General features: G+C 41.1%; 2 protein-coding genes across 2 annotated transcripts in view; one reads left to right on the top strand and one right to left on the bottom strand.

Moving 5' to 3' along the window:
- KCTD19 (potassium channel tetramerization domain containing 19) overlaps nucleotides 1-17,026 on the bottom strand; it is a 31,942-nt gene extending 14,916 nt beyond the window's left edge. Inside the window, exons 1-2 of the mRNA XM_007457286.1 lie at nucleotides 16,983-17,026; nucleotides 11,435-11,728 (exon numbers count right to left, since the gene is read on the bottom strand). Coding sequence (XP_007457348.1) covers nucleotides 11,435-11,728; nucleotides 16,983-16,985 — 297 coding nt within the window. The 5' untranslated portion in view covers nucleotides 16,986-17,026. The remainder of the gene's footprint in view (nucleotides 1-11,434; nucleotides 11,729-16,982) is intronic.
- Nucleotides 17,027-17,161: 135 nt separating this feature from the next.
- The window catches only part of LRRC36 (leucine rich repeat containing 36), a 47,856-nt gene continuing 39,595 nt past the window's right edge, over nucleotides 17,162-25,422 (top strand). The window contains 1 exon segment of the mRNA XM_007457284.1: nucleotides 17,162-17,231. Coding sequence (XP_007457346.1) covers nucleotides 17,162-17,231 — 70 coding nt within the window.

Below are 25,422 nucleotides of genomic sequence, written 5' to 3'. Positions count from 1 at the left end.
ATCATTTCTCCTCAAGAGTTCAGAAACCCTTTTGACCTGTTATAATTGTGATCTGCTTATTGTTTGTGCTCATCCTAATCCTGGAATGTGATTTATTTAAGTAGGGAAATGGAGGTGGCACTGAGCATCACACTTTTCAAAGCACTTTTACCTACATTTGCTCATTTACCCTGACACAGCTCTGTGAGATAGATGTGGTGTTTGCATTCCCACTTTGCTGATGAGACAGTTGCAGTCAAAGGATTTGTGAGTTGCCCAAGCTGTCTTCCAAGTCCAGCTTCTCCACTTGAAGGAGCAGGTGACCAGGGGTGGGCTGAGGCTGCAATGGAGTACCCCAGCTAGGTTGGGCTGAAGCCCAAAGTAGAGTCTTCATGCTGCCCACATTCAGGGACCTACCCTACCTAAAAAGTCCTGCACAGGGCGCAGATTACCATAACATCAAGCCCATTTTTTCTGTCCCTTCCTTAGAAGAAAATAGTATTTTCCCAAGAAATTTTTGGAAATAGCTGGAAAAGTAGTCCTCTAAAGGCACCACATGACCAGTTCTTTCTCTAAGAGCCTCAGAATGGACAGAACACCTCAGATGCAGTATGAAACTAATAAAGGAACCTGCTTAGCTACACAGGTGAAGCTCTTGTGAAGCTGCTCAAGGGAATCCTGAGCTTTGAGAAGAGCCCTCTGGTGGCCATGGCTATAAAATGCACCCTCATAACTGCTTAAGGTCTGTAAAAGGAGAGGACGGGAGCAGGTAATCTTCCCCACTTTGGGTGGCTGATGGATTTGTGGAAGGACTGGACAATGGCAGCGTCATGGGGAGTGCTTTCCTGGAGGCACTGACAATGGAGGAGAACAGTGCATGCGTGAAACAGCAGAAGTGAGTCTGTCATTCATTCATTTGAGAAATACTTGTACAACACCAGGGCCACAGTCAGATACTGTGCCTGGATCCCACAGTTTACATATACTGAGATAAGAGGCAGCATCAGTTATGAAGTTTCAGGACCTCCAGGAACTCTGGGATTTCTTTCGACAGCATTAGAAGGGGACCCAAGCTTTCTTGTCCCTCTTTGCTCAAGACTGCACACGACTTTAGCTTCTATGTCAAACTGTAGCCGTTCTCAGGAGGAAAATCAGTGAGAGGTTGATTTCCGTATGAGGGAGTAGTTGGTCTTGGGCAAAGAGGAATAAAAATGAGGTGCCAGGAAGGTTACTGAGAGGCTGGAACAGATCTGTATCAGTGGGTGGGCAGGATTATTGAGTTAAGGTGAGGGATAATAGCCTGGCAGTATTTGTGCTGTGAGGCAAAGAAAGGAAAATGGTGACTGTGCACAGAAGGGACAGGACAGGGTCGGGGGGACAGTAGGTTGGGATATATGCTCAGCCACCTGCTTCTCTGCCTTGAATGTGGCTTTGTTTAAGGTGCATGGAGGTTGAGGGAGTGTGTGAGGTGAATTTAGAGCAGTAAATAAGAGCCAGAGAGTGAAGAGCTCTGTCAGCTGGGATGAGGAGTCTATCCCCTAGTTAAGAGAAGCCATTGAAGGATTCAAAGCAGGGACTGTGATTTGAATGATATTCACACCATCTCCACCCAGTCAGCCAGCAAGTCCTAGGACTCCATCTTCTGCTGTTGGCACCACCCCTTCTCTCCTCTCCCTTCCCCCAGTCCTGGTCTTCTTGTCCCCAGGCCCTCTCCACTCAGTGATTTTTCAAACAGGAAAATGAGTCCAAACCACTCCCCATCCTAAAAATCTTCAGTGCTCCCCATTACCTATGGGATCAAGTCCAAATTCTCTTTAGCAGTGCACATAAGCTCCTTCACAATCAAGGACCAGGAGCAGGGTATACACGAGCAATACAAAGGCCTTGAACTCAGACAGACTGGGGTTTCAGTCTTGACTCTGACACTTAAGAGCTAACACTTACTGCTCAGGCACTTTTAAACTGAATCCTCCTAATGTCCCCCCACTCACAAAGTAGGTTCTAGTACTATCACTCTCTTTTAGCAAATAGGAAACAAGATCTAGGAAGAGAAAGAATACTCAGTGCCCCAAGTAAGTGGAGATGCTAGGACTGAAACTGAGGATGCTACAGCCTGTGCTCTTAACCACTTTTCTTAACCAGCTGCCTCCCCTTTGTCACTTAACCTCTGCAAGCCTCAGGCTCCTCACATGCAAAGTGGAGACAGTAAAATCTGGAAGATGTTGTAAGGATTAAAGGAAATATTATGTTAGTTTCCTTCCTTTTAGTGGTCAAATCTCAAACTACCTTTCCAGCTTCATCTGCCACCATTCTTTCTGTCTCCACCCCATCATCTGTGACATTAACTGCATAAAATTCCAAGACACACCATGTTCAGTGATACCTCCTCAACTTTATGTATGCTGTTCCCTCTTCCCAAAATACCTCTCTCCTCCCTTCCCTGCCTGAAGAGCCTGGAGCCTCCCCCAGCTAGAGTGGTTCATCCTCCCCCTCTGTTCCCACAGACCCCTGCAAACTTTTCTATCTCAGCCTCTGGCTTGGTTTCAGGCCTGTCCGTCCCACTCTACCGAGGCTCCTGGAAAAAGGATGCAACCCCAGCTTCTAGTCTAGAGCCTAGTATGTAGTAAGTGCTCAGAACCGCTGTGTTGAATGAAAGAATGCATAAAAATAGAGGGCTGGAGGGCTGAGTCCTCTGGAATGAAAAGCAAAATGAGACATGGGGGAGCCAAAAGGAGCTGGCAGGGAAGCAGACTGCACTCATAAAAACTGAGAAAGATGGTGAGAATCCAAAACCATAGGAAAAGCCAGCTCAGGATTACAATGGGCAGAGACCAGAGTTCAGAGTACAGTGGAGGCAGCAATTCCAACTTGGGAGCTGGAGTCCAGAGGGAAGATCTAATGGGGTGAAGGACAGGGATGAAGGAGGTGGAGACAGGATGACAGGAAGAAAGGGCTCAGCTTGGGTCTGATCGGTAATGGATTGAAAGACATTGGGTGAAGTAGCATGAAAAGGAAGTGAAACTAGGGAGAGCTTGCAAGAGACAGCATATCATTCCAAGCCTATCCTAAGCTAACCGAATCACAGGAACCTGAACCTGCCATTTACTTTATCTGCAGATTCAAATCCCGAGATTCTCAGTGGAAGAAACAGTGGTGCCCTTGAACAACTCTAAATCAGCCACTGGGGAGGCGACATGTTGGGGGAGGGAAATCCCTACCTGGGAGAACAACCTGTTTGAGGATGGACCTAGATGCACTATTTGGAGGTGCTCTTTGGTACCCAGGTGTGTCCTTTGGGGCAGGTCAGTAATGAGAGTCCAACTAGCTTGAGAGATGTGCTAGCTGAGGGAAGAATGATCTAATTTATAGAAATGAAATCTCCATTTCCTGCTACTTCCACTAATGTAAAGTGTAAGCAGTACCATTTTCCCCCAAAAAAGGTGTGTTTGACAAATCTTGAAAAGGAAAAAAAAAAACACACACACAAATAAGTAAATCTACAAAGATCGCAATTCCTGCCACTCAAGACATACTGGAAGCATTAGGCCCAGGAGCCTCAACTAGGTTTTTTTCTAAACTTTCTCAGCCAATCCTTGCTCTGATTTCTAGAAATACAAGGCCTTCTTCTCATGGGAAGCCATTTGGGTGCGGTAAGAATCCATGGAAAGCATCCCTTAACCCCTTCAACATGCTTTGTTGGTCTCAATAACACCCACTTATTTATTTACTGTCTGCCAGTCTCCCCTAATAGATATAATCTCCAAGACCATGAGGACCCTGCCTGTTTTGTTCTCTGCTGTATTTGCAGCACCCACAATAGTGTCTGTGGGATCTCAATATATTTTTGTGGAATGAATGAATGAATGAGTGAAGAGCACTTCAGAGAGCCCATGCTTCCAGCTGTCCTTTGGCTTTGCTGACTGAAGTTGCCACAGAGCATGTGGCTGGTCTTCTGTGGACTTCAATTCCCTTTTTTTCTGCCTGAATATTACTTCTAGTACTTTTACTCTTTCTATATTATGACCCAGAAAGTTATTACAGGGAGGATTTCTTTAGGGAAATACAGACCTGAATTCAAATGGCTACTTGCTAGCGCAAGGATAACTGATGTTGCTTTTGGCCTAGATAATAGTGAAAAAATATGTCAATCAGATGCAACATAAGACTGATGGCACAGGGGTGAGTGTGTGTGTGTGTGTGTGGTTGCCAAAAGATGGCTGACAAATGCCCTACTGGCAGAGCCTTGGGACTTAACGGAGGTTTTCCAAAGCAGCAGCAGTGCTCAGAGATGCCTTATGCTCTGATGTGGGCTGTTGGAAGGAATGTGATGGTAAGAGAGCTTGGGGGAGATTGCAAATCTCCAACTGCTTTGTAAAGACAAGGAGGGCCAGCACCACTTGGAAGCTCAAAGGAAGCAAGGCCAGTAGAACAAAAGGATATTCAGAACAGCTGCTATCAGCCAAACAAGCCAAATAAGACACACCTATCATCGTCTCAAACCTGCCCCTCCACTGCCAGCTCCAGCCCCCTCACCCTGAAGTAGATTCAGCCTTCACAGGTCATCTTGGGTATATCATTCAATGTTCTCTCAGCAGATATTTATTAAACACCTGTTACAGGCCCAGTACTGTGAGAGATGCTGGGAATGTGAACATGAAAAGAATACAAGCTAGTGAGGGAGAAAGACATATGAATACATGGTCTCAGCAGAATTAGCACTGATCTGAGAGCAGAGAGGCAAAACTCTATCTGGAAATGTCAGGCTAGTCTTCCAGTGGGCCTCATTTAGGCTAAATCTTGAAGGGGAAGCATTCTAGAAAGAGGGAACAGCAAGTAAAAAGGTGTGGAGAGAAAGCATTTAGGGTGCTCAGTGACATGCCTGAACACTGAGGGGTGTGTGTGTGTGTGTGTGTGTGTGTGTGTGTGTACGTGCGCGCGCGTGCGCATATGTGCATGCATATGTGCCCATGCATGCATGTAGGTATGTATATGTGTTAAGATATGAGTCAGGACAAGCAGATGGGCTGTCCTGTGAGGAGCCCTGATGCCATGTCAAGGCATTTACACTCGAGCTGTCCACTTACCCATATCCACAGATGAGCTACACTGTTGGGATAAATATCTGCTGTTTACATAATCTTCCTTTACAAGATCACAGTGGTAATCTGTCTTCACATCATGAGTAATAGGAAATGTGAGACTCGTCAGTGGTCTGTTTTCTTAAAAGCATCATTTGTGTGATCAACATAAAAACTCTCTGGCTCCCTTGAGCACAAGGAATGCAGGCGTTTTTGGGTTGCTTGCTGGTAGCCGAACACTCACAGGTGGAACGATTTAAGTTTCCAAACTTAGAAGTCCTCAGAAGGCAATGAAAAAGGAAATGCAAGCAGCATATACTGTCAACGTACTAAGTCCTCAGTGGACTTCAAGGGGGCAAGTGAAAGGGAATCAACAGTCTGCCATGAACCTTGAACCCTTGTGAGTTACCCTGAAGAAAAATTTCACACTCTGCAGTAGCAGCTATGACTCCCAACCAAGCTGATAGCATATGAGAGGCTTGGAGCAGCTTACATTTACACAAAGGGGACTTCCCAAATTACACAGAAGGTCCTAGGAAGCACTGTGACATTAATGTATGGACCTGTAATGGCTAGTTTATATCTCCCCTGTGAACAAGATATGACATTCCTAAGCATCCAGGCTCATGGATTTACATACCAACTTCGATGACTCCAAATTTACGTCTCTAGACCTGACTGCTTCCATGAATTCCACACCTATACATCTGGCTGCCTCCTCCCCATCACCACCTGGATGTTTAACAAGCACCATTTTCTTGACTCTCAAATTTAATACATTCAAATCCGAACTCCTGATTTTTCCCTCTGAACCTGCACCTCAGAATCCATCTTTCTTTCACCTGATTGCCCAGGATACAGAGGAGTTATCCATTCTCTCTCACTCTACCTCCAATTCATCAGCAAACCCTATCAGTTCTGTCATCAAGACATATCCAGAATTTGAACACTTCTAAATCTACCATTACCACCTTAGGCCAAACCATCACTATCTTTCATTTGAATGCTTCAGGAACCTCCTAACTTGTCTTCCTGCTCCTCCCTTGCCCCAGTAGAGTCTAGGCCAGGGGGTCAACAAAATTTTTTCTGTAAAAGGCCAGATAGTAAATATTTTAGGCTTTGAGAATATAGTCCCTGTTGCAACTATTCAACTCTGTATTGTGGCTTGAGAACAGCTATAGACAATATATAAACAAATAAGCTTGGTGTGTTCCAATAAAAGTTTGTTAATGAACACTGAAATTTGAATTTCATATAATTTTTATGTGCCATAAAATATTTTTCTTTTGATTTTTTTCAACCATCTAAAACTGTAAAAGCAATTCTTAGCTCACAGGTTGTACAAAAAAGGTAGTAGGCTGGATTTGGTCCATGGGATGTAAATAGTTTGCTGACTCCAGGTCTAATGTCAAGCCAGAAGTTAATGATGTTTTTATAGCTCTACTGAAATATATTTCATATTATATCTAATGTGAATAAGTTTTATATTATATATAAATGATAAAAGTTACTCACTTATACAATTCAATGATTTTAAGTATGTTTACAGAGTTGTGCAACCATCATGACAATCTATTTTAACATGATAAAAAGAAACCCTGTACCCATTTACAGTCCACTGCCTATTTTTGCTCACCGTATCCTTCTCACCCCATACCTTGGTCTTAGGCAACCATAATCTACTTTCTGTCCCTATTAACTTTGTGTATTCTGCATATTTTATATAAATGGAATCATACAGTATATGGTCTTTTGTGTCTGACTTCTTTCACTTAGCATAACATTTCAAAGTTCATCTTTGTTGTTACGTGTATCAGTACTTCATTCCTTTTTATTGACAAATAATAATCCATTGTATGGATATATCATTTTGTTTGTCCATTTATCAGCTGATGAACATACAGGTTGTTTCCACTTTTTGGCTATTATGAATAATGCTGCTATGAACATTTGTCTACAAGTGTTTGTGTGAACATCCTGTAGATTTTAATTTCTCTTGGGTATATACGTGGGAGTGGAACATAATGATATGTTTAACTTTTTGAGGAACTGCCAGACTGTTTTCCAAAGAGGTTGCACAAATTTACATTCCTATCAGCAGTGTATGAGGGTTCCAGTTTCTCCATATCTTTGCCAACACCGGTTACTGTCTTTTTGATGAGAGGCATTCTAGTGGATGTGAAGTGGTAACTCATCATGGTTTTGATTTGCATTTCTTTGATGGCTAATGATATTGAGCATTTTTCATGTGCTTATTGCCCATTTGTATATCTTCTTTGGAGAAATGTCTACTCAAATCCTTTGCTCACTTTAAAATTTGATTGTCTTTCTGTTGTTTAGTTGTAAGTGTTCTTTATATATTCTGGATACATGTCCCTTATCAGATATGTGATTTGCAAATATTTTGTTCCATTCTGTGTGTGGTCTTTTTAGTTTCTTGATGGTGTCCTTTGAAGCACAAAATTTTAAAATTTTGGTGAAATTCAAAATTCATCTATTTTTTCCTTTGTTGCTTGTGCTTTTGATGTTGTACCTGAGAAAACACTGCTTAACCCAAGGTCTAATGATCTTTTAAAATGTTAAATTTGTTAATTTTACTTCTTTCTTTAAACATCTCCAAAAGGTACCTATAACATTTAGAATAGATCCTGTGTCTTCAGTGTCACCTGTGAGACTCTGCAAGATCTGGTCCATAGCCTCCTCTGACCTCATCTGTTTTGGGCATCTCCCTACTTTTTTTTCCCCTCCCCACACCGAATGGCTTGTGGAATCTTAGTTCCCCGGCCAGGGGTTAAACCCACACCCCCTGCACTGGAAGCGCGGAGTCTTAACCACTAGACCACCAGGGAAGTCCTGGCACCTCCTTACTTCTCATTGCACCTGACAATGGCTGCTGAGTCTGCCTCTCCCAAGTCACTCGTTTAACCTCAGGGCATTTGTGTTTGTCGTTCCTTATGCCTCAAAGCTCTTTCCCAGACGTCTGCATGATTTGTCCCTTTTTCATTCGGTCTTCTGCTCAAATGTTGCCTTGTCAATGAGGCCAGCCCTGACCACTCTTTCTAAAGGAGTAGCTGGCCTCAGTCACTTGCTATCTCCTTACCACATACTACACATCAATACATTACAAAACAAGCAGATTAGATGTAAATGCTTTATTCTTTCAACTAAATTCCAGTACTATGAGGGCAGTGACTGATAGAATAAATAAAAACTATACATAGAAAAAGAAAATCATATAAACACATTCTGAAACCCCAAGAAGTTCTAGAATACAGAAATGCCATCCTTCTTCACTATTACACAGGAAACACTGCTCTATTCTTCATAGCACACACCTCTATCTGACCTTGTATGGCTGTATGGTTTATTCCTATATCTCCAGTGCTTGGCCTGTGATTAGTGCTCAATACACAATAAATGTTACATTTAGAATCAAGACAATAATAGGTATTGAGCGGGCCCTTTGAAGGCCAAAGCTACAGGCCAGGGGGAGGTGGGGTGGGCAGGTGGACGGGGCTGGGGGACGGGAGAGATAAAGGGTAGGGATGTGAGGGGATGAGGAAGGGTAGAGAGCAGAGCAGCAGTGTGAGCTCAGGCACCCGTCCTCCAGAAGCTTCCCATCTCATTCTACTTGTTGGCTCCTATATGGCTTTCCAACAAAGTGTTCTATATTATAGATAATCCTGTTGAGGATATGCCTCCTGTGGCGTGCATGGGAACTTTAGTTAGTGGGAGGCAAAGTCCCATTTTTATTGCTGGGGGCTAAATCTGAAGGACTCTACAGTGAGCAGCACTAACAGGTTAGAACAATTTAGATATGTGCTGTCCAATATGGTAGCCATTAGCCATATATGGCTATTGAGTACTTGAAATGTGATAGTCTGAATCTGAGATGTGCTTTAAGTGTAAAATACACATCAGATTTTGAAGACTTAGTACATAAAAAGAATGTAAAATATATTAATTTTAAAATATTGATTACATATTGAAATGACAGTATTTAAATATAGTGGGTTAAATAAAATATATTATTAAAATTAATTTCACTTGTTTTTTTTTAATGTGGCTATTAGAAAAATTTAAATTACACACGTGGCTCACATATATGGTTTATATTATATTTTTATTGGATCATCCTATGTTTTCCTTAAAGCCCATAGGAATAATGCCTGGTAACCACAGTGCTTTCAATAAATACTGGCTGAATGCATTAAGGTGGGCTGCCTGAGAAGGGTCTTTAGACTAGAACTGGCAAACTCCATTTTCTCCAAGCAAAATGTTTGTACATTTAGGCAAGAACCTGAGTATGTGGACAGGCCTTAGGAGTGGGGAAAGTGATGGAAACGAGTGAGGCTGTTGATTTGCTTGAGATTTGCTGTTGATTCTCCAGCTATATTTACACCCTGCTTCAATGAATAAATACCACTTCAGCTGGGCCTGCCTAAATGTTTATTTAGAGCACCATTTCCAAAACATAAGCACTTGTTTTTTGGTCTGTTTTAGGGAGGCAGATCCATATGATTCCTCAAATACTACTGCTCACACAACTTGGAACTTTGGAATTGGACCGATTCATTGGCTTCTGAGTTGTTACCTCCCATTTAGAAGTTGCTTCCCAAATATATTTTGTTTCAATTTGGGAAGTAAGGACATCAAAGGAATTAAAGGGCTGATAAACTGTATAATAGGCTTGTGCTCTTTAAAATGGTTCTTCAAAAAATTGCCTTGATCTCTTTGATTTTCTGCAAGTGACTCCCTCCTTGTCCCCATAAAATGGTGCTTTGGTATAGAATCACTAGCAATCTTGGGAATTCCCTGGCAGTCCAGTGGTAAGGACTGTGCGTTTCCACTGCCAGGGGCCCAGGTTCGATCCCTGGTCGGGGAACAAGCCGCATGGTGCAACCCCCACCACCCCCCAAAAAAAATCAGTAGCCATCTTGACATTCCGTGCTGTTTAAGTGATTTAGAAGCCAATTGTAAGCAATTCTAGTACTCAGTTCCTGGGATAGTTGAAAAAATTTTTATTTCGGTTAGGTAACTTTAAAAAAAATAAAAAGAAAAGAATATACAACCACTTGCACTGGAGTATGTTAAAGATTTTGATTTCCAAATGTATAATACCTTTTAAGAGAAAACACTGATTTCGTAAAGTGTCCGTGAAAACATGCATTATGAAATGTTCTCATTCCGATATGACCCAGATATGCATGGTCTGCCTCAATTCTCTTCTTTGAGGTGTTGGAGAGGCATAGTTCGTAGTGCACTGAGCTGCGCAGTGGCTTGTCAGTCAGCGCTCGTGAAGACAGAATAAACAACACCTTGTCCAGACAGTAGGATTAACATGGAGCATGGCCAATGGTCCTTCCCAGTCATAATATTTAGTTCTTCCAGGTTAAAAAAATATCATTGTTCAAAAACTAAGAATAAACTAATTAAGATAAACCACAGAAATGATTTCTGTAGTCTGGAGAAAAATTAGGAAAGAAGGTAATGTTCTTCAGTGATACTATGATGGTTTAAAAGTAAAGGTATTTAAAGCTCTTACACCAAGAAAAGAAGTCTTGGAAAACAGAGAAGTGAAGACAAATGAAAGATTCTGCAGTTTGGAGGACGTTTTACTTTGCTGTAAGTGAACACTGTGTACCTAACAGGCACAGTGAGAAGTGATGTCCTTTTTTTAAAAACTAATTAATTAATTATTTTGGGGCTGCATTGGGTCTTCGTTGCTGCGCACGGGCTTTCTCTAGTTGTGGCGAGTAGGCTTCTCATTGTGGTGGCTTCTCTTGTCCTGAAGCACGGGCTCTAGGCACATGGGCTCAGTAGTTGTGGCTCTCGGGCTCTAGAGCGCAGGCTCAGCAGTTGTGGCGCACAGGCTTAGTTGCTCCGCGGCATGTGGGATCTTCCCGGAACAGGGATCGAACCCATGTCCCCTGCATTGGCAGGAGGATTCTTAACCACTGGGCCACCAGGGAGGTCCCGAGAAGTAATGTTCTTGACAAATCTTTTAGGTTTTAAATCTCAGACACAGTGTATGTAGAAAATCCTACAATTTCTAGTGTTTCCACTTTTTAAAATTCAACAACAAAAGAAAGAAGAAGCTTAAGCTAGGATTTCCAAGAGTCAAGAACACCCTTTCAGGCCGTGGAAAGTCCTATCCTGGGTCTGTGGTGGCTGCTGGCATAGATAAGGCAGAGTCAGGATGAAATCCTTTATTCAGAACATGCATTTCTAGTGTACCGTTTATTACTTTATCTAACTCATCACACTTCCTCATTAAGAGGATCATCTCAGCAACGAATATATAAAAGGACACAATATTTTAGTGATGTAAGGCCTATGTTACTGATCACCACTCCTGGAAGACAAGAGTATCTTACCTGCAGCAAAGGCATCAGCTGCAAACCCAGTGCTTGCTCATAGAGCAAGTTCAGTTCTGCACAACTGGAGGAGAGTTTGGAGGTGTAGAGGTAATAGTGCACATGCCTGAATGTGGAACCATCTCTGTCAATGAACAGCCTCTGGCTTTCCGAAGAGGTCAATGCTGAAGCCTCCTTCCATAACAGGGAGTCTGGGAACTGAGCGAGTTTGCTTCTGGGAACTGAGAAATGCCAGCCCCCGACATTGAAATGAAACAAGTCCTCTGCTGACTCATGAGGCATACCAGGCTCCTCCTAAAGGGAAAATGAAAAGAGATCTATGCAATAAAAGGAAATAAAAAGCATCCATATTGGAAAGGAAGAAGTAAAATTATTTCTATTTGTAGATGATGTGATCTTGCATAAAGAAAATCCTGAGGAATTCACTATTAAATTATTAGAAATGAGTTCAAGAAGGTTGAAGGGTACAGATCAATATAAAAAATCAACTGTATTTTTATACACTAGCAATGAACAACACAAAAATGAAATTAAGAAAACAATTCCATTCACAATAGTATCAAAAAGAACAAAGTAATTAGGAATAAATTTAACAAAAGAAGTGCAATACTTGTACTTTGAAAACGTCAAAACATAGTTGAAAGAAAATTTAAAACACCTAAATAAATGGAAAAACATCCCATGTTCACGGATCAGACGACAATACTGTTATGGTAGCAATACTCTTCAAATTGATCTATTGTACAATTGAACACAATCCCTATGAAAATTCCAACTGCTTTTTTTTCTTTTGCAAAAATTGACAAGCTGATGTTAAAATTCATATGGAAATACAAGGGACCCAGAATAATCAAAACAATCTTGAAAAAGGAGAATGAAATTTGAGGATTCACACTTCACACTTTCAAAACATACTACAAACAAAAAAAAACAAAACAAAAACGTACTACAGTAATCAAGATGGTGTGCTACTGCATAAGGACAGACATTTGAATAACTGAAATGGAATTAAGAGTCCAGAAATAAACCATTACATTTATGGTTAATTAATTTTGACAAGAGAGCCAAGAAAAGACAATGGGTAAAGAAGAGCCTTTTCAAAAAATGGTGCTGGGACAACTGGACATCCACATGCAAAAAAAAAAAAAAAAAAGTTGGATTCCTACCCCACACCATACAAAAAATTAACACCAAATGGATCATAAACCTAAAAATAAGAGCTAAAGATATAAAACCCTTAGAAGAAAACAAAATCTTCATGACCTTGGATTATGCAATGCCTTCTTAGATAAGATACAAAAAGCAAAAGTGAAATAAATAAATAAACAAACCAATAAATAAATAAAACTTCATCAAAAGTAAAAACATTTGTGCTTCAAAAGACATCATCGAGAAAGTATAAAGACAACCCATATAATGGAACAAATCATCTATCTGATAAAGAATCTGTACTTAGACTATGTAAAAAGAACGTTTACTACTCAATAATAGAAAGACATATAACCAAATTTAAAAATGGCTTAAGAATCTAAATAGACATTTCTTCAAAGAAGATTCACAAATGGCCAATAGCACATGAAAACATACTTAGCCTCATTAGTCATTAGGGAAATGCAAAGCAAAACTCACAATGAGATACCATTTAACACCCACTAGGATGACCTGAATCAAAATAATAGATAATGGGCTTCCCCGGTGGCGCAGTGATTGAGAGTCCGCCTGCCGATGCAGGGGACATGGGTTCGTGCCCCGGTCCAGGAAGATCCCACATGCCGCGGAGCAGCTGGGCCCGTGAGCCATGGCCGCTGAGCCTGTGCGTCCGGAGCCTGTGCTCTACAACAGGAGAGGCCACAACAGTGAGAGGCCTGTGTACCACAAAATAAATAAATAAATAAATAAAAACATAGTGCAAAAAAAAAAAAAAAAAGATAATAACAAGTGTTGACAAAGATTGGAGAAATTAGAAATCTCATACACTGCTGATGGGAGTGTAAAATGGTGCAGCTGCTCTGCAAAACACTTCAGTGGTTCCTCAAAACATTAAACACAGAGTTCTTACATGGTTCACAATTCCACTTCCAGATATAAGTGCAAGAGGAATGAAAACCTATGACCAAACAAAATTTGCAGGCAAATTTGCAAGCAAAATCTGCAGGCATTCATAGAAGAATTATTTATAATAGCCCAAAAGTAGAAACAACCAAAATGTCCATCAGCTGATGAACTAGTAAACAAACTGTAATGTATTCATACAATGCAATGCTATTTGTCAATAAAAAGGAATGAAGTACTGATACATGTTAGAACATAGATGAAACCTTGAAACATTATGAAAAGTGAAAGAAGCAGATGCTAAAGACCACATATTTTTCCATCTATATGTAATGTGCAGAATAGGCAAATTTAGAGAGAGAGAGAATAGATTAGTGGTTGCCTAGGGCTGGGGAGGTTGGAGGGGAAATGGAAAATGACTAGTAATACGTATGGAATTTCTCTTTGGGATGATGGAAATGTTCTTAAAATTGATTGTGGTGATGGCTGCACAGCTCTGTGACCATACTAAAAACCACTGAATAGTACACTTTAAAATAGTAAATTGAAAGGTATGTGAATTATATCTTAATAAAGCTCTTTTTGAAAGAGTTATGATGAGGTGCTCCCCGCCCCACTGAATATGTCAGGGCTCTCTTGGAATCATACCTGCAGAGACATTACATTATTAAGGCCATGGCAGGATGGCTGAATGCTGTGGGTTCCTTTTTATATATACAAAAGCAGCAAAGATCATTAACCTTCCTCAGTTCATTGTTAAAAGCTGAAGGTTATCTATTCATAAACAAATTGTCCATTTTGCTTCAAGATGACCTAACTTATCAACACTATAAAAAAGCAGAAAGCCATCAAACATACAAACAATCTGTATCAGACTTAAAAAAAAAAACACTCAAGTAAAGCAGAAACTAACACATCATTGTAAAGCAATTATACTCCAATAAAGATGTACAGAAAAAAAAAAACATATTCTGGTCACTAGAGATGATCATGTGGCCTATTGTTATAATAAATTATATTAATAGAAAAAAAACACTCAAGGAGCACTACTCTTATAAAAAATTTAGTCGTAAATAGTATGTAACATTTTACCTAAAAAAGAACCATAAAACAATACTGAATTTGTGAAAATAAAGGGAAGCCTCACTAAAATGGAGTCAGGAGGCCAGAAGAGGGAGCTCTCACACACTTGCCACTCAAGGTCAATAAAAGATCCAACAGAAGAGACAAAACTCAAAGCTCCAGCAGGAGGTGATAGTACCTTACTATTGGCCAGCAGGAGGAAGAAAGATTTTCTCCTTGCCTGGCACAGCTCAGCCAGTGAGAGACTGTCACAGCTCAGCCAATGAAAAGTCACTATACTTCAAACTCCCAGTTTCCTCCAATGGATTTTTTGTTTATAACAGCCCCTCCCAACTTCCCCTTCTCCCTATAAAAGAGTTTCCTCTTTTGCTTTACCAGACTTGCACGTGGTTCACCCTGGTTGCATGTCCTGAGTTGCAGTTCTTTACTGCTCCCAAATAAACCTGTTTTGCTGGTAAAAAATAACTGATTGTTTTAGGTTAACAAATTCTAGGTAAACATTATGCATGCTGAAGTGATTGGGGTGCAATGTACCAATATTTGTAACTTATTTTTAAATTTATCAAAAGCTAAGATGAATTGATAGAAGGAATTGATAGAGGATATGTAATTAAACAATTACAGCAAAATGTTCATTGTAGAATCTAGGTGGTGGGTATATAGTTTCACCGTAAAATTCTTTCAAACTTTCTGAATGTTTCAAAATTTATATTAAAATGTTGGTGCGGGGGAAAGAATGTTAAAATAAGAGGTGGTTTCTCAAGGCAGGAAAACCCACTTCTCCAAAAGAAATCTGCATCTCCTATTTTGACAGCTGAGTTAGGAAAATAAATGCATGCAATAAAGAAGGGGGTGGGGTTCTCTTCTCTTATAACAAGCCTTGTTGATATATTCAGATATAAAGAAAAACAATTATACATGGCCCGTTTGAGGCTAGAAGAATTAAAAGGGACATGAAGAGAAAGATTACAAACTGTAACGGTGTCACGACTCACAGAAGCAGAGCTGGAAAAGCCAATCTAGTGAGCTAATCTAAGCTTTTAAGTCCTGGCCTTTCTAAACATAGGTAAGGCTGAACATGACAAGCTGAGGGTAACTAAGGACCCCACCTAGACCAGAAAGCATAAATATGCAAGGACTCTTGATTTTGCTTTCTATTCTCCTTAAAGGTGACAGGCTGGTTGAGAGCTCAGTGAAAGTGTCCCAAGTGTGCATATTTTGGGTGCCAAATAAAACCTGCTCCTTGAAGGTGAGCCACAGTTCTGGTCTCAGTTCCTCTTTTCTTATTAAAGATAGGGTACGACAAGAGGTCTTGCCACAGAGTTTGCCTCCTTCTTACAGGTACAAGGCCCATCCACAGGTGGGCTCTCAAGAGAAGCCTGCTGGAGGGAGGGTTGGGGTTAAGGATGTGGTTATGCTTTCCAGAGTTTTCTTCCCAAAGACTGCTCAGGAGCTGGTTAGTGCAGAACTACCCCAGCCTGGGAAGAGCCCTCAGTCACAGGCTGGGGGCCTGTAGTACTTTAAGGACAAAAGGCTTCTTGTCAGATTGACTGCAGGAAATGGGGTAGCCCCAGCATAGTCATCCCCACCCCATCCCAAACGGTATCTCTTTTTTCCACACTGAGCCCTCTCTCCCAGAGGAGCTCCTTCCAAATCAGTTTCTAGAACTAGAACTGCCTCACGCTCTAAAGACAGGACCTCGGGCTTCCCTGGTGGCGCAGTGGTTAAGAATACGCCTGCCGATGCAGGGGACACGGGTTCGAGCCCTGGTCTGGGAAGATCCCACATGCCACGGAGCAACTAGGCCCGTGAGCCACAACTACTGCGCCTGCGCGTCTGGAGCCTGTGCTCCGCAACAAGGGAGGCCGCGATTGTGAGAGGCCCGCGCACCGCGATGAAGAGTGGCCCCCGCTTGCCGCAACTAGAGAAAGCTCTCGCATAGAAACGAACACCCAACACAGCCAAAAATAAATGAAATAAAAATAAAAATTAAAAAAAGACAGGACCTCAACTCCTCAGAGACAACGTTTCATATCTGGAGCTTCCCATCATGCCTCAGAGAGCTGCCCTCCAACCCTATCCTTCAGATCCCCCCACACCCACCACGGTCACCCTCCCGCCCACTGCCTTGCCTCAGAGACAACATTCCCAAGAACTAGAGATATGGAGACCACCACGTCAGAAGCACACTCCCATCCTTCAGACCTGGCGTCCCCCACACCCTCAGAGCTATATAACACTTCAACTCTCTTCTGCCTCCTCAGAACTAGCCCCCAAACCCTTCAAAGCTGCGGCTATATCCACCCCGTGTCCCAGAGTCAGGTTCCTAACCTCACAGCCCTAATCCTCCGCCACATCGCACCCATTCGCTGTTTTAGCGGTTTGGGGGCTCCCGCCAGGGCGGGGTCCATACCATGGTCTAGGGTCCTGAGGCGGGTGGGCAGGAGCGTGTCCCGGGCAATAACGGCCCCCGGAAGCGCGGCGGCGCGCGGGGCAGGGCGGGGCCTGGAGGCGCGGGGCGGGGCTTGGAGCGCGCCGGGCGGCCTCGTGGGCGGTGACAGGTGAGCGGCGGAGTGGGACAGGTGGGCGGGAATGGCGGAGCAGTGGGAGCTGGACGAGGAGGGCATCCGCCGCCTGGGGGCGCTGACCCTGGAGCAACCCGGTAGGGCCAGGCCTGGAGGGCCTGGATCGGGAGCTTAGGGTTAGAGGCTGAGGGGAGAAAACAGGGGGAGGCAGAGGAATATGAGGTTAATTGGCGGGGAACGGCGGCGGAGGAGCAGTCTCTGAGGCGGAGGAGGAGCGGTTACTGAAGCGGAAGGGTTACAGTGAAGTAGAGGTGAAGGAACTGAAGTAACCGGGGAGTCTGAGGCGGAGGGCGAGAAATTGAGGGAGAGAAGCCGAGTCTAAAATGGAGAAGGAGAAACAAGGTTAAGCGGACCCCGAGGCCGGGAACACAGAACTGGACAGTCTGAACTAGTGGAAGGAAAATGAGCCCCAAGAGGGGCATTGGCGGGAGAAGGGAAGCGCGGTGAGAAGGGCTTTTGAGGTCGGGGTGCTATTGAGGAGCTACAAAGGGCGTTAATTTTGGCAGTTTCGAAAACTAACAACCCAGGAGGGCTTTTCCTGGTTGGGGTGAAATGGGAGAGGATGTTCCTTCATCAGCCCCTCTCTTCGTCCAGTCTTCACCTCGAGAACTTGGCGATTCATTTGATCCATCTGGATGCGTAGCCTCCTTTTGAGACTCAGAAAGGGGTCTGATGTAAAAGGAATAGCAGCTGATCTCTCGAGGCGTTTAGATCAGTGCCTTGACTTCGTCCTAGAGGTAAAACGGGCGGAGTGACTGCTGACCCCACCTCTGACCTGGGGTCTGACTCACACAGCTTGCTTTCTAAGTTTTTAAGGAGTAGAACTGTTGGAAAAGTTATCAGCGTTCCTGATTCAACTTTTAGCCTTCCTAAATTCACTGCATCGTAATGGCAGGCCCTGTGTTAAATGCTTTCCCTGCATTATTTAATCCCTATAACAAGCCTGTGAAGCAGATGCTGTTACTGTTCCTATTTTACAGTTGAGGAAAATTGGGTTTAGACTCTTGCCCGAAGCCGCACAGCTGTAAGTAATGCAGCCAGAGTTTATTAACCCAGGACTCTGATTCCAGAGCCTGCGCTCTAACCGTAACAAAGTTACCTTTCTTCCTCTAGTACTTTTTATTTGTGGGATATGCAATAACTTGGTTTTATTTTATTTAAATTATTTGTTATTTAAAATTTATCAAAATTAATACATGCTGGTAACAGTCAAACACTACATGAGTGAACAAAGAGGGTATTAATTGGTCCTTCTGGAAATCCCCCACCCCACCCCAAAGATAATGGTTTGGTGTGCATATAGATAGATTGATGTAGATATTTCAGGTTTTTCTTTTCCAAACTGTTAATACTTTGAGCTCCCCTAATTTACAAGTTATCTAAGAAATGCTTCATTGGCTTGACATACTGGTGTACCTTTCTTGTCTTTTTTCCTTTCCTTCTTTCTTTTTTAAAAATGTATTCAATTTGATTTGGGGGGGCACACACCCCTTCCATTTTCCAGCTAGAATAATATGTGGCAGGATTTTTTGTTGTTGTTGCTTGTTAGCTTGTTTTTATTACATGTGAATAACAAAATCATGCTCATTCTGACAATTCAAACGATACAAAAGTATCTAAAGTAAAAGAATATTCTTCCTTCTTCTTTTATGTTGCTTATACAAACATACATACATAGGTATCCTTTTTTATTTTTTTAAGGAATAGAGCATATATACTATTTGGCAAGTTGCTTTTTTTACTTACCTATAAAACATGGATACTTTTCTTCCCTCCCTTCCATCCTCCCTTCCTTCCTTCTTTCTTTCTTTCTATCCTTCCGCCACGTGGCTTGCACATCTTCATTCCCCAACGAGGGATTGAACCCAGGCCCTGGGCAGTGAGAGAGCGGAGTCCTAGCCCCTGGACGGCCAGGGAATTCCCAAAACATGGATACTTTTCAGTTAAATGAATGTGCTGGTATATGCATTCTAAAATTCTTCTATATAAAATCACAGTGGTCACCTTGGGGGAGAGAGGCTTTTACTTTTATTCTGTACTTTTCTGTACTGTTAGAATCTTCTGGCTGTGTAATAAGCATTACTTTCTTTTTAATATCCAAAGGGATAATCTTGGTGGTACAATTATAGACCTTTTCTGTATGTTTGTTTTCTTTGTTATATTTCTCCGTACTAAAAATTTCTAATAGATATTTATCCTTTGTCATGCAGAAAATTTTCATCTTAAGATAGTCAAGTTTATTTTTTCTTATGATGTGTGATTTTTGTGTCTTATTTATGAAGTTTTCCCCTACACTGATGTAATAGGGTCCTGCATTCTTTTTCTAAAAATTCTGCAGCTTTGCTTTTCACATTATGTCTAATCTATCCAGGGGCTTCCCTGGTGGCTCAGTGGTTAAGAATCTGCCTGCTCATGCAGGGGACACGGGCCCGAGCCCTGGTAGGGGAAGATCCCACATGCCGCGGAGCAGCTAAGCCTGTGCGCCACAACTACTGAAGCCCACACACCTAGAGCCCGTGCTCCACAACAAGAGAAGCTACCACAATGAGAAGCCCACGCACCGCAATGAAGGGTAGCCCCCACTCCCCGCAACTAGAGAAAGCCTGAGTGCAGCAATGAAGACCCAACAAAGCCAAAAAATAAATAAATAAATTAATTAATTAACTATGATCTGTTTCATTTGATATCTGGAAACAATGGATTCCAGATTTTTAAAAAATCTAACCTATTTGGAGTTTATTTTTATATATGATATGTGATATAATATAATTGTATTTTTCTATGCTAATAGCCAGTTTTCCCAGAACCTATTTGTAGTGTTATCTCTGCTATATTCCAAGTCACTTTATAAATGTAGGTCTGTTTCTGGGTTTTCTGTTCTGTTCCACTGTTCAGTTTATCTACTCCTGCACCAATATCAGACTTTTGTAATTACTATGGCTTAACAGTAAATCTTTTTAATTAATTAATTAATTAACTTATTTTTGGCTGCGTTGGGTCTTCGTTGCTGCACGTGGGCTTTCTCTAGTTATGGCAAGCGGGGGCTACTCTTCATTGAGGTGGCTTCTCTTGCTGCAGAGCAGGGGCTCCAGAGCACAGGCTCAGTAGCTCCGCGGCATGTGGGATCTTCCCCCACCAGGGCTCGATCCCGTGTACCTTGCATTGCCAGGCAGATTCTTAACCACTGCACCACCAGGGAAGTCCCTGGAACTCTTTTTAAAAAATCACATATAAAACCTAAAAATACTTAACAGTAATTTCTTAATATTATCAAATATCCAATTAGTTTTCTGATTTCCCCACTGTCCTATACATTTTTTCTTTTTTTTTAATTTTTGGAATCAGGATCTATGTAAGGTCTATTGCAATTGGTTGATATTTACCTTAAATCTTATTTGATCTACAGGTTCTTCCCATTATTTTTCTTGTATTTTCCATTGTTTTTGAAGAAACTAGTCATGTCCTGAATAATTTCTTACAATCTGGATTTTGCTCACTACATTCCTAAGATGTTTAACATTTACCTCTGTTCCTTGTATTTCCTTGTATTACCTCTGTTCCTTGTATTTCATGAATTGGTAGTTAGATAAGGCTTGATCACATTCAGGTTTGATTTTTTTAAAATTTATTTTTGGCTGTGTTGGGTCTTCGTTGCTGTGCACGGGCTTTCTCTAGTTGTGGTGAGGGGAGGCTACTCTTCATTGAGGTGTGCGGGCTTCTCACTGCAGTGGCTTCTCTTGTTGCAGAGCATGGGCTCTGGGCACGTGGGCTTCAGTAGTTGCAGCACGCGGGCTCAGTTAGTTGTGGCTCGTGGGCTCTAGAGCACAGGCTCAGTAGTTGTGGTGAAAGGGCTTAGTTGCTTCTCGGCATGTGGGATCTTCCAGGACCAGGGATCGAACCCATGTCCCCTGCACTGGCGGGCGGATTCTTAACCACTGCGCAACCAGGGAAGTCCCTGTTTTTTGGGGGTTTTTTGCAAGACCACTTCATAAGTGATGGTGTATACTTCCATCAGGAAGTATATAACATCTGGTGTTCTTTTTGTGGTATTATCAGTCATTGAATATGATTGCCTAGGATCCATTAATTCATTCGGGATTGCAAAATGATAATTTTAAAATTCTTTAATATTTGTTAGTTGTAATACTTATATAAAAAGATATTTCCTCACGCCAACTATTTGGTTATCCTGAGGCACAGTTTGTATAGGAAAGAAAGGATAAATGCTTGATATTTTTCACCTTATTTACCAGTTTTTAGAAAAATTAGTTGTTTTCTTAGCGTCCTCCAAAGGTGACCAACGAGGGTTGTTTTGTTTTCTTAATATAATTATAAACTTATGGATTTAAGAACTTGTCCCAAATTTGGTAGTGGGAGATCTTTCATGTTGATTCCTGAGGCCTTTTTTATTTAAGTTTTATTTATTTGAAACTCTTTCATCATTATTATAAATAGGCTTTATTAAAGATTATGATTTCAGTTTCCAAGTGAACTATAAATGTTTTTCTATAAGGGGATTACTTGATGTTTTCATGATTAAAGCATGTTTCTGCCCATTGTGGTTATTGTGGCCCATATAGTAAAATTGGAAGATTATTCTGTTGTTCTTGACATCTATGATGTGCAGTGTTTGATTTGTTCTCTTATCTATTTGTATTCACTCTCTTTATAACCATTGAAATTGAGGGCATAATCTCTTCAGACCTGTACTTCATATGAATCATAAAAAAAAAAATCTGTCCCAATGGCAGTTTATCATTTGATTGATAATTCTAGTTCCCTTTAAAAATGTTAAAATGTCTGCTCTTCAAAATAGACTGCAGTGAAAGGCATGTGAAATGCAGCAGTGCACTGAATGAAATCATAACTGACCTTAGCTTTTGTCCCATTATAACAAGATTCTCAGTGTATTAGATCATTGCACAGTACAGAGCTACCAATATGGTGCCCTCAGAGTCAGGAAATTTTTTTTGCTTTTTTTTGAGATATAATTCACATCCTATAAAATTTAAAGTATACAATTCAGTGTCACTTAGTACATTGTACAGCCATCACCACTGTCTAGTTCCAGAACATTTTCATTAACCCAAAAGGAAACCCCATACCCATTAGGCAGTCAGTCCTCATTTCCAGCTCCCCCCGGCCCCTGGCAACCACTAATCTGCTTTCTGTCTCAATGGATTTGCTTGTTCTAGATATTTCATGTAAATGGAATCATACAATATGTGGCCTTTTGTGTCTGGCTTCTTTCTCTTATCATGATATTATTAAGGTTGATCCATATTTTAGCATAAAGGGTACTTCATCCCTTTTTAAAATTATTTATTATTAACAGACTTTGTTTTTAAAAGCAGTTTTAGGTTTACAGAAAAAATGAGCAGAAGGTGCAAAGAGTTCCCATATACTCTTCCCCGCACACACCTCCCCCATATCCCCTCCCAGTTTTCCTATTATTAATATCTTGCATTCACGTGGTACATTTGTTATGGTTGTTGAACTAATAATAATACGTTATTATTAACTAAATTCGATAGTTTACATTAGGGTTCACTCTTTGTGTTGTACAGTTCTGGGGGTTTTGACAAATGTATAGTCATGTGTCCACCATTACAGTATCAACAGAATAGTTTCACTGCCCTAAAAATCCCCAGTGCTCCACCTATTCTTCCATCCCTCACCACTGAACCCCTGGAAACCACCGACCTTTTTCCTGTTGCCTTTTTCAGAATGTCATATAGTTGTAATCATACAGTATGTAACCTCTGGCAACCACTGATTCTTTAAAATTTTTTAAAAATCTTTTAATTGAGGTATAATTGACATATAACATTAACTTAGTTTCAGGCATACAGTATAATGGTTTGATGTTTGTATACATTGCAAAATGATCACTGCAGGGGCTTCCCTGGTGGTGCAGTGGTTGAGGGTCCGCCTGCCGATACAGGGGACACGGGTTCATGCCCTGGTCCGGGAGGATCCCACAGGCCGCGGAGCGGTTGGGCCCGTGAGCCATGGCCGCTGAGCCTGCGCATCCGCAATGGGAGAGGCCACCATAGTGAGAGACCCGCGTACCGCAAAAAAAAAAAAAAAAAAAAAAAAAAAAAATCCATTGATAATCTTGCATTTATTTTTATTTATTTATTTTTTTAATTTTTGGCTGCATCGGGTCTTAGTTGCAGCACACAGGATCTTTCCTTGTGGCGCACAGTCTTCTCTCTAGTTGCAATGAACAGACTGCAGAGCATTTGGCCCCTTAGTTTGAGGCACACGGGCTCTCTAGTTGAGGCACATGTGCTCAGTAGTTGTGGCGAGGGCTTAGTTGCCCCGTGGCACGTGGGATCCTAGTTCCCCGACCAGGTATCAAACCCGTGTCCCCTGAATTAGAAGGCGGACTCTTAATCACTGGACCACCAGGGAATTCCCCAGGTAATTTTGCATTTAAACAGATCTTTTACCCGTGTATGATTTTGTAATAACATCAGGCATCGGTCATTTGAAAAATAATAACTCACTGAGTTATGTCTGTCTTCCAAATACTGGCAAATTTCATTTTGTAACATTAAAAAATCATGTTTGTTAGTATCATCACAAATCTCATCAGAGATATCTTTAGGTTTTGGAATCTATCAAGTTTATGGTGGCAAATACAAGTTTATCAAAATTCTAATTTCAGCTTGGAAGCTCATATGTTATAATTGACAACAGTTGCTGTCACTTGTCTTCCTGAAGTGACAGCCTCACTTTATTTTCAAGAAAATGTCTGCCAACTATTCAAGTCTGAATAACCATAGTATGTCAGATTTTTCAGGTAAAAATGGTGTTCTTAAAAAAAAAGGGGGGGTGTTAGTTAAGCTGGCATCTCAAAATCCACACAAGTGTTTTCCCTCAAGGCAACCACCATACTTCAGTATTAAGCAGAAGTACTTGATGCGTACTTCCCGTTTGGTCACACAATATAAAAAAGACATACTCAAGCGTCAAGATTTACTAAAATTAACCATTTTTATTGCTTTTTCAAGGGCATTCTTAAGAGAAAGTGGCTTTTTTTTTTAACTGTAAGCATACAATGGTGACGAATACAATGACTAAGAATGAAGTTTGATGCCACTGCCTTAACTCATCCTAAGGCCTCAGTAGTTTTTGCTTTCACACCATACGTGCAAATGTCAATACAACAAAAAGAGCTATTAATGTTCTAATATTATTATGAAAATAATTTTTAAAAATAGTTTTGATTTTGTGGACCCCTGCACATGTCTCAGGGAACTCCAGGAGTCTAGGGACCATGTTTTGAGAACTGTTACATTTTGTTATGACATCTTTTAGCTTTTGAAATTTGTTTTGAAATACTAAGTTAAAATTTTCATTTGTTTTGTGGATGTATCTTTTTGGAGTGCTTTCATTCTTTAAGGATGCTACTCTGCTCTTTTTTCTTTTTTGTTTTAATAACCTCATATAAAATATGACTGTAAACCTTTTCTGTGTCTCTTTGTTAAAGTGCATTACGTTTTCTATACTTTTAGATGGGAAGAGTGGGCCAGAATAGCTTTCCTAGTTTCAAGGTTTTGGAGCTCCCTCTTCTGTTGTGTTCACAAAGTACTAAAAATAGGGCTTTAAGCTTGCGGAGAACTGCCATCTCTGCTTCCCTCCCTGACTTGTATCTGGACCTTCTCTTTCTTTTGAACCTATTGTCTCTATCCCCTTCAATGTGGATTCTACTCCCACTGATTTCTCTCAGGGATGAGTCTTGCCTTGAAAGGGATCTTCAGTTTCATACTTTTTATAGTTTATAGGTCCTAGACTTCTCCAGACTGCTCCAGCACCTTAAGAGCTTATTTCAATGCAATCCCCTGGCAGTCACCTGCAAATGGGATTCTGCAGAAACTCCTTCCAGTTTTGGTTGCTGTTCTCATTTTGGCCCACCACACTTGCCAGTGAGCTCCTATTGGCAGTTTTGAGATTCTCCTCTTTTCAGTGCTGTTAGAAGTCTAGTTGACATATGTATGCATGTACATATGTATGTGTATATATATATATATATATATATATAATATATATATACACATATACCCACATACCTACATACACACACACATATATATTCTTTAAAACACAATCACACACACAGACACAGAGTCATACTTTTCCCTCATTTAATGTCTTGGAGATCTTTCCATATGAGCATCTACAAATCTACCTCATTCTTTTTAATGACTGCATAACAATAATTAACATGTATGTAGCACCATGTGTCAGGCACTATTCTAA

This window comes from Lipotes vexillifer, unplaced genomic scaffold (assembly GCF_000442215.2).
Source record: "Lipotes vexillifer unplaced genomic scaffold, Lipotes_vexillifer_v1.1 scaffold504, whole genome shotgun sequence".
Taxonomy (NCBI): domain Eukaryota; kingdom Metazoa; phylum Chordata; class Mammalia; order Artiodactyla; family Lipotidae; genus Lipotes; species Lipotes vexillifer.
The sequence above is the reverse complement of the archived record's forward strand: the minus strand, read 5'-3'. Positions and strand labels throughout refer to the sequence as shown.